A 15,036-nucleotide genomic window follows, 5' to 3' on the forward strand; every position below is an offset into this window, starting at 1 on the left:
TGAAATGCATCTTTTCTGGTCCTCAAAAATGGACCATACTCAGGCCTAACCCTCCCCACCCCACTCCCACCGCTGTCCCCAGAGATGGGGCTCTCTGGGCAACAAGTCAAATGGTCACTGCATCGGCGGTCCTAGGGCGTAAGGTTTTGCCACCCTTGTTGTCGAGTGCTTTCTCATTTCACTTCATTTCAGCTCCATTTTGCCCAAAGGTGGGGAGAAGGGTGGTACTGGCACATCCCCTTTCAAATTCTGCAGTAAAGCAGTATGATGGGAAAAAAAAAGATACATAAAGAAATTTTAAAAATACGTCTTCTCTGGGAGTTCCCGTCGTGGCGCAGTGGTTAACGAATCTGACTAGGAACCATGAGGTTGCGGGTTCGGTCCCTGCCCTTGCTCAGTGGGTTAACGATCCGGCGTTGCCGTGAGCTGTGGTGTAGGTTGCAGACGCGGCTCGGATCCCACGTTGCTGTGGCTCTGGCGTAGGCCAGTGGCTACAGCTCCGATTCAACCCCTAGCCTGGGAACCTCCATATGCCGCAGGAGCGGCCCAAGAAATAGCAACAACAACAACAACAACAACAACAAAAAGACAAAAAAAAAAAAAAAAAATACGTCTTCTCTGGTCTCATCATATATTGTAACTTCACCTCTTTATTTTAGCCTCTTTCTGGCCGGTTACTCTTGAGTTTTTTACTTTTCTAAATTATCTTACCCAATATAAGTTAAATATGTACATTAGTATCACTTCTTCTAGACAGTAGAAACTATTCTCAATATAGTTCCCTAACATGGGAACTATGTTAGATGTTAATTGGCACCTTAGATAATAGGTCATCAAAAAATATTTGTATTGGTAAAAGAGTTAGAAGACAAAGCAGGGGAAGTTTCCCATAATATAGAACAGGGGTCAATAAAGTCTTTTTTAAAGGACGACGCAGTGAATGTTATAGACTTGTGCGTCATATGGTCTCTAATGACAGCTTTTGAACTCTGCCATTGTAGTGTGAAAACAGTCATAGATAATACATTTTAAACAAATAGGTGTGGCTTTATTCCACTAAATCCTTAATAAAGTGGTTGGCCAGCCCACTGTGTTATGCCGGTCCCCGATAGAGACAAAAGACAAGGAAGATCAGTTCAAGAGCTGTGGTTGGGGTGGGGGTCCTGATCTTGGAATTAGGTATCACTTCTCTCAGAATTTGTACTTTACAATAAAAAGTACAGGGGCTTATCTTTAGTCTCTATCATAAGCAACAAAACAGAAGAGCCACCAAGTTTGTTTGCCTTGGAAATTAATTATATTTAAAAAGAAATTTGACGCTTTCCCCCCTTGTAAGCAGGATACCGAATTCTGAGGTGGTCAGGTGTGAGTGACAGGGTGGGGTTGCTTTCATTGTATGGGCATTACTTACGTGAGTCCTCCAGGGTGGAGTAGAGAAGCAAAAATTATCCTAAAGGGAAAGTATACACTAATTAACAGACTTCTTTATGTTAGTCTCCAGGCAGATACCCTCCCCCAGTTAATACCAGTTTGCATTCCAGCCCCTTTCCATCAGTATCCAACATCTCAATGAAAGCATAAGGCAGGTTGATTGTAGATCTGACCCCAAAAAAACAAAGATTTTAAGGGTCTTATGAAGCCAGGGTAAACTGACTTTGGAGAACTGCTCAAATTTATAAAGCCATTGAGAAATAAAGATACAGCAGAATTAAATTAGTCCAGTTAACAGTTAAAAGGAAAAATCTATAAGGATGACAATAGGCTCTTCAAATGAAAATGATTTAAATATCAAAGGATTAATGGAGGCCTTTGAGGGAATTGATGAAGTCCTTTAAAATTTTTATTAAAATGATTTATTGCCGTGATAGAAAAGATGAGCATGAAGTTAAGAATTTAAATCTGCTACCACAAATTTGGTATTATAACCAACAGAAACTTGATTCTTTCTGTGTTAATTCTAATAATTAGCGTACTGTTAAAATTATAACTTAAATTTTGTTGACTGTAAAAAACAAACTTTAAAAATCTTTACTTCATTTTTTAAGATACATTCCCAAATCAAACTTTCTTCCCACCTTTTGCTATGAAATTTTTTCTCTATTTTTATTGGATTCATTTAAAGTAGACTTTTCTAGAGTTCCTGTTGTGGCTTAGAGGGTTAAGGACTTGACGTCATGTAGGTTTGATCCCTGTCCTTGCTCAGTGTGTTAAGGATCCAGCATTGTGACACACTGCAGTTTAGGTTGCAGATGCAACTCGAATCTGGTGCTATTGCTGTGGCTGTGATGTAGGCCGGCAGCTGCAGCTCCAGTTTGATCCCTAGCCTGGGAACTTCCATATGCCACAGGTGCAGCCATATAAAGGAAAAAAAAAAAAAAAAGGTAGCCTTTGCCTAATACCAGTTTTTCTCAATGAGTAAGTTTTTCCTCTATTTGACTAGACCTTAAGACAAAGGGGAAAAAGTAGGAGAGGGAAATACAGGAATAAGGAGATTGTGAAATACGAAATCCAGTCTTGGAGTTCCCATCCTGGCTCAGTGGTTAACGAATCCGACTAGGATTCGGATTCGATCCCTGGCCTTGCTCAGTGGGTTAAGGATCCGGCATTGCCGTGAGCTGTGGTGTAGGTTGCAGACACGGCTTGGATCCTGCGTGGCTGTGGCTGTGGCTGTGGCGTAGGCCGGCGGCTACAGCTCCCATTAGACCCCTAGCTTGGGAACCTCCATATGCCTTGGGAGCGGCCCTGGAAAAAGTCATAAAAGACAAAAGAAAAAAAAGAAATCCTATCTTTTCTAGATTAGATCTGTTGTCAGTATATTCCAAGTTGTGACTTTCATGTTTACTTCCAAAACTGTCATTATTTTGGACTGTTCCCCTTTACGTTTTAGTGTGATTCCTGTTCTACTGTTCTCTTAGGCTTGAGCATTCGGAGTGTCATCTTGGTATCTTGCCTTTACATCTTCCCCTATAAGCAAATAGTCATAAGGTATCATCTTTCCTTTTGACATGCATCTTAGATTTGTTATTATTACCCCCATTTGGGCCTGTATTTTTTTCATGTGAACTACTTATTACATTAATTTCTCAAATAGACTTCCTGCCATTGATTTCTCCATCATTTCCATTCTTTATTGCTATATGTCAGAATTAATTTTTTATAACACTACTGTCATCAGTTCCCTTCTAAAACTTTTATTTACTTCCCACTTACAAAATAAAATATAAAGCTTTTAGCATTTCATTCAGTTTCAATCATTTCATTCAATTTCAATAATTATCATTTATTATTCTAGTAAACCAGATTTTTGGTTTTTGTTTTTTTTTTTGGTCTTTTCTGGGGCCACTCCTGTGGCATATGGAGGTCCTCAGGCTAGGGGTCAAATTGGAGCTGTAGCCACCGGCCTACACCACAGCCACAGCAACGCGGGATCCGAGCCGAGTCTGCAACCTACACCACAGCTCTCAGCAACACCGGAACCTTAACCCACTGAGCAAGGCCAGGGATCGAACCCCCAACCTCATGGTTCCTAGTCGGATTCGTTAACCACTGAGCCACGACGGGAACTCCTCTAGTAAACCATATTTAATATTACTCTGGGATAGGTGCTGTGTCAGAATAGGGAATCAAGATGAATTAGCCTACGGTCTTTGCCCCTCAAGGAGGTCATAATCTAATAGGTGAATCATACGTATAAATAAATACACACAGATTATGCAGTGGTAGTTTATAGAAGGGAATGATAAGCTCTGCCTGGTTGAATCTAGTAACATTTAGCAAAGACGACACAAAGTTTAAGATGAATTGTGGAAAGTGAACATGAATGAATGGGAGTTTATTGCGTACACTAGCTGGGGGTTTTAAGAAGGAAGAGCCTTTGTTAAGGGTATGTGCAGAGGTTTGGAAGTACCTTTGTGTGGATTGTAGTTAATAGTCGATATTGTGGGAGTTTAGAGTTTAGGAGGAGGGTGGGTAATGGTAGAAGGTGAAACCAAGTTGGTAGAATCCACACTGAAAGGCATTGTGTATTACTCTGAAGTCTCTGTCATAGTAGTATAGGGTCTGGTAAGCCTTGGAAAAGGAAGTGATGGGCTCTGTATTTTAGAAAAATCTTTTGAATTAAGAGATTTGATAGGCAAGATGATACTGAAAATGGCTGCTACTATTTATGAATGCTTGCTGTGTGCTAGGTACTTTGCTAAGTACTTTACATAAATTTTCTTATTCTGTCCTCATAAACACTGATGAGTTAAATACTATTATTATCCTTATTGTGCTGTTAAAAAAATTAGAGGGGTTAAGAAATTTACCCCAGGTCACACAGGTGATAAATGATTGAAATGGGGTAAAAACCTTGCCCTTTTTTCGTATACGCAATCACCATTCTGTGTCATAGTAGCAGAGAGAAGTGAGAGAGATGAGAGGTAGAAGATAATGCCTAGATTTCTCTGGCTTAGGTGAACAGATAGTATTTATTCCATTCATTAAGATGGGAAGTACCAAAGGAAGAACAGGGTTTGTGGAGATGAAAATGCTAACTTTTATTTTAGACATACTGACTTTAAAAAGTCTGTGAAACTGTACTGGTTTAGAAGTCCAGGAACAGTTGAAACAAGGACCTTGAGCAGAGATACAGACCTAGGGATAATTAATGTATTTGTGTCATTAGCGCCATGGATATAACTGATATTACTCAAATAATGTATGTAAATTGAAGAGGGTAGAAAATTCAGTCCTCTTTTGCATTAACATTGGAGGTACAGGCAGAGACTGTCATTTTCTGTCTGTGTTGTAGGCTTCCTAAGTTTAGCTTCAGATAAGTAAGAGGAAGTAGAGTTGCAGAAGCCGAAGGGAGAAAAGGGGATTTAAGAAGGCTGAAGTAGTTGATGGCAGTTGCCATTGAGACTTAAGTGAAATAAGGACTGAAAATGACTGTTGGCAATTACAGTGTCCTTTTGGCTTCATTGAGAGCTGTTTCAGAGGGCTAGTGGAGGAGTGCAAAAGCAGGTGAAGATGTGGGATTAAATACCAGTTTTGAGAAGCTTGGCTATAAGGGAATGATGAAAGGGCCGTAGGCTGAAGCAGAGTAATGTGAGAGACTTCAGCATATTTGTGATGTGAAGGGAAGAAGCAAGGGAAGAAAGGTTAAAAATGATAAGGAATAATTGATGTAGTAAAGGTCCTTAAACTTGGAAGCGATGTTCCTCAGAGGAATTAAAGATGAACATAACTAGCTCCATAGCTCTTTGTAGGCAGTGTGCTCTTGGGCAGATGACTTAACCTTGAGGCTCATTATGTCTGCCTCTTGTAGTGGTACAAAAATGCTTATTATTCTTGACACAAGATAAGAATTTAGAAATTATAGCTAGGAGTTTCCATTGTGGCTCAGCACATTAAGAACCCAACATAGACTCCCTGAGGATATGGGTTTGATCCCTAACTTTGCTCAGTGGGTTAAGAATCTGGCATTCCCCTAAACTGCGGTATAGATCACAGATGTGGCTTAGATCCAGTGTTGCCATAGGCCTGCAGCCGCAGTTCCGATTCACCCCCTAGCCCTGGAACTTCCATCTGCTGCAGGTACAGCCATAATTTAAAAAAAAAAAAAAAAAAGGAGGGAGGGAAGAAAGAAAATATAGCTAGCATTACTGTGGAAATGTTTGTGAACATAGAGGCAGAACAGAATGCTCTCTGATGGCTGCTGTTTACTCTGTCATGCTAAAAGGGAAGAGATGTGAGTAGGAAAAGAACCATAAGAGATTGGGAAAAAGTATGAAACAGGAGTTTTGGAAAACTAGATCTTATTTAACCTAGATCAAATAGAAAAAGATCGTCAAAGAGCTTTAAAAACGTATTTGAAATTGCAAAATATAAGTTTATGGTGGTATTAGAAGTAGGTTGTCTGAAAGGCCCCCTGCTTTTCTTTTCTGCATTGCTGTCTCTCTCTCAAGCTCCCACCTCTTAGATCATCTTCAAATGTTTCACCAGTGATCAAGTTCTATAATTATGTATTTATCCTTAATGAAAAGCGCTAAGGGAGTTCCCGTCGTGGCGCAGTGGTTAACGAATCTGACTAGGAACCATGAGGTTGCGGGTTCGGTCCCTGCCCTTGCTCAGTGGGTTAACGATCTGGCGTTGCCGTGAGCTGTGGTGTAGGTTGCAGACGCGGCTCGGATCCCGCGTTGCTGTGGCTCTGGCGTAGGCCGGTGGCTACAGCTCCGATTCAACCCCTGACCTGGGAACCTCCATATGCCACGGGAGCGGCCCAAGAAATAGCAACAACAACAACAACAACAAAAAAGACAAAAGACAAAAAAAAAAAAGAAAGAAAGAAAAGCGCTAAGAATCTTTGACCTGTTCTGTTTATTTGGCGGTTAACTAAGCAGCTCTGGCACTTAATAAAATGTTTTTAAAAAGCTCTTATCCTTATATAATTTCTATGAGTGTATATACTTCTCCACTTAGATTATAAGCTCTGGGGCATGCAAAGTCGGGAGTTCCCACTGCAGCTGCTTGGGTCAGTGTGGCAGTGCAAGTTTGATCCCTGGCCCGGCACATTGGGTTAAAGGATCTGGCATTGCTGCGGCTGTGGTGTATGTCACAGGTGTAGCTCAGATTCAGTCCCTCACCTGGGAACATCTGTATGCCACAGGTGCGGCCATTAAAAGAAAAAAATAGAAAATTAGTGAGACCACTAGGATTTTATATTCATTGGTAATCACACAGCCCTAAAACTTAGCACTTTATTTGCAGATGTGAATATTTGTTGATTATTTTGTAAAAAATGTTAAAGGCTTTATATAATACATTCAGCATGACAGAAATACACTTGTAGAGTTTACTCTTTGTTTTAGCCTGTAAATGAAAAGCTGCCTATTTGCAAAGAGACTTTGAGCTTATTTAGAGACATTTAGGGTCATTCAATTCCTCATATTTAAGTTATGCTGGGTAAACTAAGTTCTGTCTGTCAAGGTCCAGATTGCATCACACTGCCAGTAGACTCTTCCTCCACTGTCCTACCCCACTCTGTCTGCTGTTAAAAGCTGTATTTTAATAATAAGGACAAATTTTTGTTTTTTCCCCTCTTAGTATGTCCTTACACGTTTATATTTTTATGATTGTATACATTTAATTTTATATTCTGGTTTTTTATTATACTATAAACATGTTTCATGATTCAAGCTTCATAATTGTTTTAGTAGCTGCATAATATTATTAAATTGATACATCATAATTTACTTAACCAATATGTCATTATGCCTAAAATAGAGAAATAATTATTTATCATTTTTTAGTATGACAGATAATGCTGCACCGAACATCTTTGTGCATATCATTTTTTCTTCTGAATTACTTCCTTAGGAAAAATTCCCAGAAGTCGAATTACAGGATCAAAGGGTATGAACATTTTATGGCTCTTAATATGTGCCAGTAGGATTTTTTAAAGAACCAATGAGTACATAGGTTTTGAATGGCCCAAAATGGATTTCAGCATTTGACCATGACTAATAATCCCTTCAGCCTAGGGTTAGGTTGGCAAGTGCTTCAGATTTTTTATTTTATCATGTTCACTAGCTGTCCATATTCTTTCTGTTTTGTGAATTTATAAGACAAGTATTATTTTAAATTAACCTTTCTATTTATGCTTAGTGGAAAATGCTATTATTTTCTTACCGTATGCTTTGATTAAATATACATTACTATTTATTTGTAGGACTTGATTAGAGACCAAGGGTTTCGTAGTGATGGAGGTAAGTAGTGATTTCAATTAAAAAAAAAAGCCATAGGGAAAAATGCAATTGCTTTGCTGCTTGTCTCCTTTATATTTGCTTCTTTCATGAAACACAGACACAGAGAAAAATGTGTAGAGAAAAACCAAAAATATTTTGCCTTTCTTTATACTTTACACTTATCTCTAATAAAATTTTAACTGATTTATAACCAGAGAAAAAGAGCAGTCATAAAGGGAGCCTTAAATGTACTACCTACGGGTTTTTAACATATTATTATCAAGGAAAGATCCTTAATTATTTTATTCACTTTATTCCTAACCATTTCCAAAGCTGGAGGTCCTAAATTGCCTTTGAGAGCTTCTCCTAATACATCAAGTGTGAGCTTATAATCAGGTCAAACTTGACTTTCTTAAATCATTCTTGGGGGAGAATCCCTGGGATTGCCTGCTACAACTTGTCAGTTTGTCAGCCACTTTCCTTCAGCTTTTCAGAAGGCTTTGGAATACATGTTTTATAACATGGACCCCTAATTGAAAATCCTGGTTGCCCTCTTGCTAGTCAAGTAAATAAAATAAGCAAATGAGAAATTGAATTGAAATTTCTTAGAGAATTTTTGTCACATACTCCAGAACCCAGTGAAAATTGGGGTTATAACAAAACATTACTTTAGAAAATACTTTCTAATAAGATGTTACCCCCATATAATGTTTCCAAGAGATGATATTTGAAGCTATCTTGAGGCTTTCTTCCAGGTGGTCCTTTATGCTTACATCTTCACCTGTCTTCCTTTTAATAAGGAAGCCCTGCAGTACCTACATACCTTGTTTAGAATTGGTCTCTTCACTGCGAGACCACTTTATACTTTATACTCAAAATATCTAAGCACAGACTCAAAGATACTTTATATTGAATAAATATTATATAAACCATCTTTTAAAAAGGGTTATGTTTTGTATACCTGTAATCCTACCAAAATAATAAGCCTGCATTATACACTCTGGGCTTAATATTTACTATAGCACATAATTATAAAAGTTTTTTTTTCCTGTTTGTTATTCCATGAACCCACCGATTAATGTTGCTGCCAGTTTGACTTTCATATGTCTTAATAACTGTGGCTTTCAATAATTTTGCCCAATACATCCAGCATTTAAATGTTGCCATCATGTTAGCATCACAGAGTTAATATAGTCATAAAAATTGCCTGCTTAGTACCAAAAATCAAGTAGTTATATCTTGTCCTTTTTGTGAGTCACTTTTTAAAAAATCATTGGGATTTTATGAAAGTGAGCAGATTTTTTTTTAAACATCCAGAATAATTTTGTGAAGCAGGCTTCAACTCATCTTATTTATTCCCCGTGACTTCTTTCATTTCTTCTGTGTGTCTGTCTTCCTGTGTTTGCCTGCCCCTCTCTTTCTCTTCTAACAGCCCCTTTGAACCAGCTGATGCGCTGTCTTCGGAAATACCAATCCCGGACTCCCAGTCCCCTCCTACATTCTGTCCCCAGTGAAATAGTGTTTGATTTTGAGCCTGGCCCAGTGTTCAGAGGTAGTTGGGCTCTTCTTTCTTATTTTCACCCAAAGCAAACTAAATATAAACTACAAATACTGTTTGTGCCTCACCCTCACAGTGCGTGTTTGTTAAGTGTGAGAGTTTCAGTACTAAATTTCTGCTTGGCCTGGCTGGAATGCTCTGAATGTGCTTCTCACATATACTCACCACCACAAGCTTTCTGTATGCTGTCTGTCATGATTTTTAAAAGCAAGAAAATTCTGAGCTGAGATTTCCATCTTGTTTTTTGTTATATTAATTTTGGTCTTGATAATTTTGTAAACTTAGTGGGTGGCAGTAAATGTGGGGCGGGGTCCTTCAAGTTGAATTTCTTTTATTTTAATCCATGTAGGAGATAATCTTGATGATGATTAACATTATCAAATTTTTTTGGTTTTTAAAAAAGTGAAGGTCGGAGTTCCCGCTGTTGCCCAATGGGATCAACAGTATCTCTGCAGCAGCAGGGACACGAGTTTAATCCTTGGCCCAGTATAGTGGGTCAAGGATCCAGCATTGCTGCTGATGTGGCGTAGGTCACAACTCTGGCTTGGATTCAGTCCTTGGCCTGGGAGCTCCATATGCCACAAGGTGGCCAAAAAAGAAAAGAAAAGTGGAAATCCCTATGTTATAAGTTTTTACTAGGCTTTTGGCTTTATTTTTCTGCAGTAGATGTTTTTTTAAAAAAGAAAAAATGTAGGAAGCGTGTACTGTATGTCAAAGGTAGGGAACTTTAAAGATTTGTTAGATATTTGGAGTATTGTAGCATACTTCAGAAAATTTGAGGATTGGTATTTTTTAAATTCCAGTATAATTACACTCTCCTGTTTTATCTTGCCATACTTTAATTAGTGGTTAAACTTATTTTTAAAAATTTAAGTCAAATTAGACAGATGTCTTACTATGAATAATTTTGAAGAATTATATGTACTGGCTTTTGCTAGTTAGTATCTGTTACTTATTCTGAATGTAGTGGGCTATTTGGCATTTTTGCTTTCTCCACCCAACTCTTCCCAGAAAATACATGGATTAGGCTAGAAGTCCCAGAAAATACATGGATTAGGCTAGAAGTCCTATCACTCACTTTAATTACACTGAGTAGTGTAATTAAAGTGAGTGATAAAATACAGCACTGAGTTGATCAGAATTGTAAAGCCTGGGTAAGCAGTTAAGGCTTTATGATGTTGAAAATTATCAGTGGAAGGCAGAATACGGATTGTGATCTAGTTCATAGACATTCCAGATACCATTTTCTTTCAGAAAATCACATATGGAATCATGATATACATGATGTAATAATGGTAAAATTTCTCCTTAGTTTTAATATTTAAATGTTGCCATTAATATCCTAATCCTTGTTCTTTGAAGGATAGTGACTTTTTAACTAGAGAATAGTTATCCACGTTAAAAAAAAAAAAATTTGAAGTCTGTTTGTTCTACATATCCATATAGTAGCTGACATGTCAGTCCTCCTTAGCTAAATTCAGACCCCACTAGGAGGTCTGATCCAGGTGCTTTCTATACACGAATTAGGATTTTTGCTCAGTCAGCATTTGGAAAAGTATCCACCAGAAAGGTCTGCAGCGCTGCCAACTGAGTCCATTTTCAAAGAGTACACTTCCTTGGACTCATTTAGCTGACAGAGTATTTCCATTTGTAGTTATCTTGGCTGAGAGGCTGTAACACTTACTTTGCTCCTGCTTATAAAGGCAGAGATTTTTCAGAAAGTCGTAAGAAACCTACTTGGCTTTATATATATTGTTAGGCAAGTAAAAGTAATCTTTGGTTAGCAGAATAAGCCTCCACTGAAACTGACCACTATCTCTCACTCGTAAATAGTGTAGTATGTAGTATAAATCTAAATTTTTTAGTGACTAATGTGAAAGAGCCAGACAATGTCAACATTAAAGCCCTTATTAGAATATGTTTCCATTTGGGGAATTTCCATCTTTTTTTATATTGATTGGCTGTTAAAGTAACCTAATTAAAAGTCTTTTTTATATTGGCTTTTAAGTATATTTTACTTTTTGGTTTTTTAATCAAAGAAAAGACTTGGGAGTATTTTTTAGTGTTTACCTCTTGTTTTGGAAAGATTATTTTTCTCCTAGACTCTCTATCAGTAAACAAAGTGTACATCTGTAATCAGACGTTTTAAAGGTCATTAAATTGACCTGAAAACTAAAATAAGTTTTAGTTTTATATTTATAGCCATTCACCAAACAAGGCCCCTGTTTTGCCTATCCTTTCCAAATGATATTAGAACATACACTGCATTCTTAAAATAAGTCTAAATCTCTTGCCACCCTCTGCCCCTAATAAACCAACATCCTTGAAACCTCTTTAATAGGTATATCTTTCCTTTCACTAACTTAGGATCCACCACAGGTTTGTCTGCCACGCCCCCTGCCTCATTACCTGGCTCACTCACTAATGTGAAAGCATTACAGAAATCTCCAGGACCTCAGCGAGAGAGGAAGTCATCTTCATCCTCAGAAGACAGGAATCGAATGGTAAGAGTATAAGACAGCTTTTTTCTTCTAAGTTCTTTCTTTCTTAGAAGTCATGACCAAATATGAAATGTCACCTTTTGGATGTATGATATGTAGTGACATATGATATACATCCATGTATAGCAATTCCCATAATCAGATAAATTTAGGAGCTGATGTGGTTTTTTTTGCTTAAAGCATATTGGTACAACATTGATTTTTGCTCTCAACTCATAAGGTAAAAGGCAGTTATGGAAGAGTAAGAATAATGTTCTGTTTCTAAACTGTGGAAAGAAAGTAAGCTAGTATTTTAGGAAGCATGATTAGGCATATATGTTCTAAAGAGCTGGTCTGAAATTCAAATATCTACCTACCAAAGGACATTCTTCCCTATTGAAAAATTAACTTTCTGCTGTATAATAAATTTATATTACAAACTAATCATTTTAGCAATGGCACATTAATAGTGTATGTTGGATAGGTAGGTCTTTTATTATACTCAAGTGATTGTATATGTTGATAAACATTTTTTTGAGAGGCTGGATCAGATTAAGATATATGAGAAAATTTAGCACTGGCTGGGAGAGAGTAATTAGGTTATCATAGTTATCATAATCTGTCAACTTAAACTTTTGGTCTTTGGAGCCAAAACTAGTCACAAATACATAGTACTCATCTTGTCCCTAATAGTCTTCCAAATGATAAAAAGCTGTTTTATTGATTTTATTTTAATAATGTACGTTTTTGCTCATACTCAGTAATTTTTTTTAAATAAATTATTTCCATGCTAATACTGACTTAAGTCTTAAACTTAAATAAGGTCTGTATTGTAAGAATCATACTTCTATTTTTCCTGCAGAGTATACAGAGTTTTTTTCTTCAAAGACCTTACTTTCTTCCTAACTTAGGTCCATTTAAGGAATAGGGGAATGTACTTAGTGTGAAACATAAGGTTTTCCTTTTTTGTTTGCTTTGGCTTGACTTTTGCAATATTTTTTTTCAAGAAAACACTTGGTAGACGGGATTCAAGTGATGATTGGGAGATTCCTGATGGGCAGATCACAGTGGGACAAAGAATTGGATCTGGGTCGTTTGGGACAGTCTACAAGGGAAAGTGGCATGGTATGTATGTGATACAGTGACCTTGTCACAAACTATAATAATAGGAAATTTTAATAATTTTTATTTTAAAAAAAATCAAAGGGAGTATTCAGTGTTTGCACCATTAAGCTATTTTGATAAGATGCAAGAGTCCTCCAAAGGTTTATAACAAAATTATGGGAAGCAGAAACTGAATTCATGGCTACCAGCAATCCTATCATTGTACTGCAATAATAATTTTTAAATATGATGATCCTCCAGGTGAGCTAGTTCCCCCAGTTTTTTTTTCTTTTCTAAGACTTTCTGCCGGTAATTTTATTTGTATTATTAACCACAAGTGAATGTATAGAAAGAATACTTACCAAAGGAAGAAATGACCAGTAAACATTAAAAATGTTCAGCCTCAGTAGTCATGAAAGAATTGCAAATTCAAAAAATAAAAAACAGGAGTTCCATTGGGACTCAGCAGTTAACAACTGACTAGCATCCACAAGAACATGGGTTCGATCCCTGGCCTTGCTCAGTGGGTGGGTTAAGGATTTGGACGTGAGCTGAGTGAGCTGAGGTGTAGGTCGCAGATGTGGCTCTGATCTCACGTTGCTATGACTGTGGTGAAAGCCAGAGGCTACAGCTCCAATTTGATCCCTAGCCTGGAAACCTCCATATGCTGCGGGTGTGGCCCTAAAAAGACAAAAAAAATCATTATTTGCCTATCACATAGAGAAATATATTTTTTAATTCATCATATTTAGAGTTTTGATTGTAATGCTGCTGGTGGGAAGATAAATTGCTACAAATTTTCTGGAGGGCAGTTTGGCATTATGTACATAGAGCCAACAGTACATAGAACTTTATAATGAGGAAGTAATTGAATAGGAACAAACACATGTATGTTCAAGTATATTTATTAGAGATTTAATATTAATGAAAAATGGAAATGAACTTAATGCCCCTTAATAGAGGATTGGATAAATAGATAACCTCCATGTATAATTATATAGAAATTAACATGGTATGGTAGATCAATATTGATATAAAAAGGTGTCCGTGCTATATTGTACAAAGCAGCCTATATGATATTCCATACTATGATGCTACATATAAATATATATAACATAATTTGTAAATGACCATCAGTATTTTAGTACACATGTATTTTTTCTGTTGGTTTTTTTTTTTTTCCCTCCCCGCTTTTTCAGGGCCGCACTCGCCGCACATGGAGGTTCCCAGGCTAGGGGTTGATTAGATTGGAGCTACAGCTGCCAGCCTATGCCACAGCCACAGCAATGCGGGATCCGAGCAGAGTCTTGGACCTACACCACAGCTCATAGCAACACCAGATCTTTAACCTACTGAGCAAGGCCAAGGATCCCAAGGATCGAACATGCACCCTCATGGTTCCTAGTCAGATTCGTTTCCGCTGCGCCATGATGGGAACTCCCACAATGGTCATTTCTGAGTGACGTGATTATAGCAGATTTTAATTTTTTTCTTTATGCTTTCAAAATGTTTAATTTCTTTCTGTCTTTTTAGGGCCTCACCTGCAGCATATGGAGGTTCCCAGGCTAGGGATCAAATTGGAGCTGTAGCTGCCAGCCTACCCCACAGCCACAGCAACACAGGATCCCAGTTGCATCTGTGACCTACACCACAGCTCACGGCAATGCCGAATTCTTAACCCACTGAGCGAGACCAGGGGGCGAACTTGTGTCCTCATGGATACTAGTCGGGTTCCTTAACCGCTGAGCCGTGACAGGAACTCCAAAATATTTAAGTTTGTAATTTTAAGTTTGATTTTTTTTTTTTTTTTTTTTTTTACCGTGAGCCCTTTAATATCAGGAAAAATGAATCTTAGTTTAATTATATTGAAATACAGTATACATGCAAAGAACCGTACGTAAGTGTACAAGGAGCTGAAATCTCACAAAGTCAACACCTCTGTTCAGTAAGTAGAATACTAGCTACCACATTCTAAAAGTCCCCTCATTCCCTCCACCCCACAGGGGTAACCCCTGAACAGAAATAATACAGTATGTACTCCTTTGTGTCTGGCCCTTTTCACACAAAATTCATCTATATTATTATATAGTTGTAGGTTATTCATTCTCTATGTAGTGTTCATTGTGTCATTATAATATGATTTCTTTTTCTATCTACTATGTGACAA

The 15,036-nt window shown here is 37.6% G+C and overlaps 2 protein-coding genes across 11 annotated transcripts in view; both read left to right on the plus strand.

The window, feature by feature from the left end:
- The window catches only part of BRAF (B-Raf proto-oncogene, serine/threonine kinase), a 174,589-nt gene that overhangs the window by 108,665 nt on the left and 50,888 nt on the right, over positions 1 to 15,036 (plus strand). For 9 of the 10 annotated variants that reach the window (XR_014833621.1, XR_014833619.1, XR_014833620.1 and 6 more), the window contains 3 exons: positions 7,712 to 7,748; positions 11,653 to 11,789; positions 12,773 to 12,890. Coding sequence is in view for 6 of the 10 variants with exons in the window: in XM_085005259.1 (XP_084861385.1) it covers positions 7,712 to 7,748; positions 11,653 to 11,789; positions 12,773 to 12,890 (292 nt within the window). In the remaining 4 variants the exon portion in view is untranslated. Of the gene's footprint in view, positions 1 to 7,359; positions 7,396 to 7,711; positions 7,749 to 9,159; positions 9,280 to 11,652; positions 11,790 to 12,772; positions 12,891 to 15,036 lie in introns of all 10 variants that reach the window. The other variant, XM_085005262.1, reaches the window with a different exon arrangement.
- Positions 1 to 15,036, plus strand: part of SLC37A3 (solute carrier family 37 member 3) — a 398,944-nt gene that overhangs the window by 22,245 nt on the left and 361,663 nt on the right. The gene's annotated exons all lie outside the window — the stretch shown is intronic.

The sequence above is a fragment of the Sus scrofa genome, chromosome 18 (assembly GCF_054392235.1).
Source record: "Sus scrofa isolate SSC_HxYL_T2T_F1_AM1 chromosome 18, Sscrofa_HxYL_maternal_Yorkshire_Landrace_v2.0, whole genome shotgun sequence".
Taxonomy (NCBI): Eukaryota; Metazoa; Chordata; class Mammalia; order Artiodactyla; family Suidae; genus Sus; species Sus scrofa.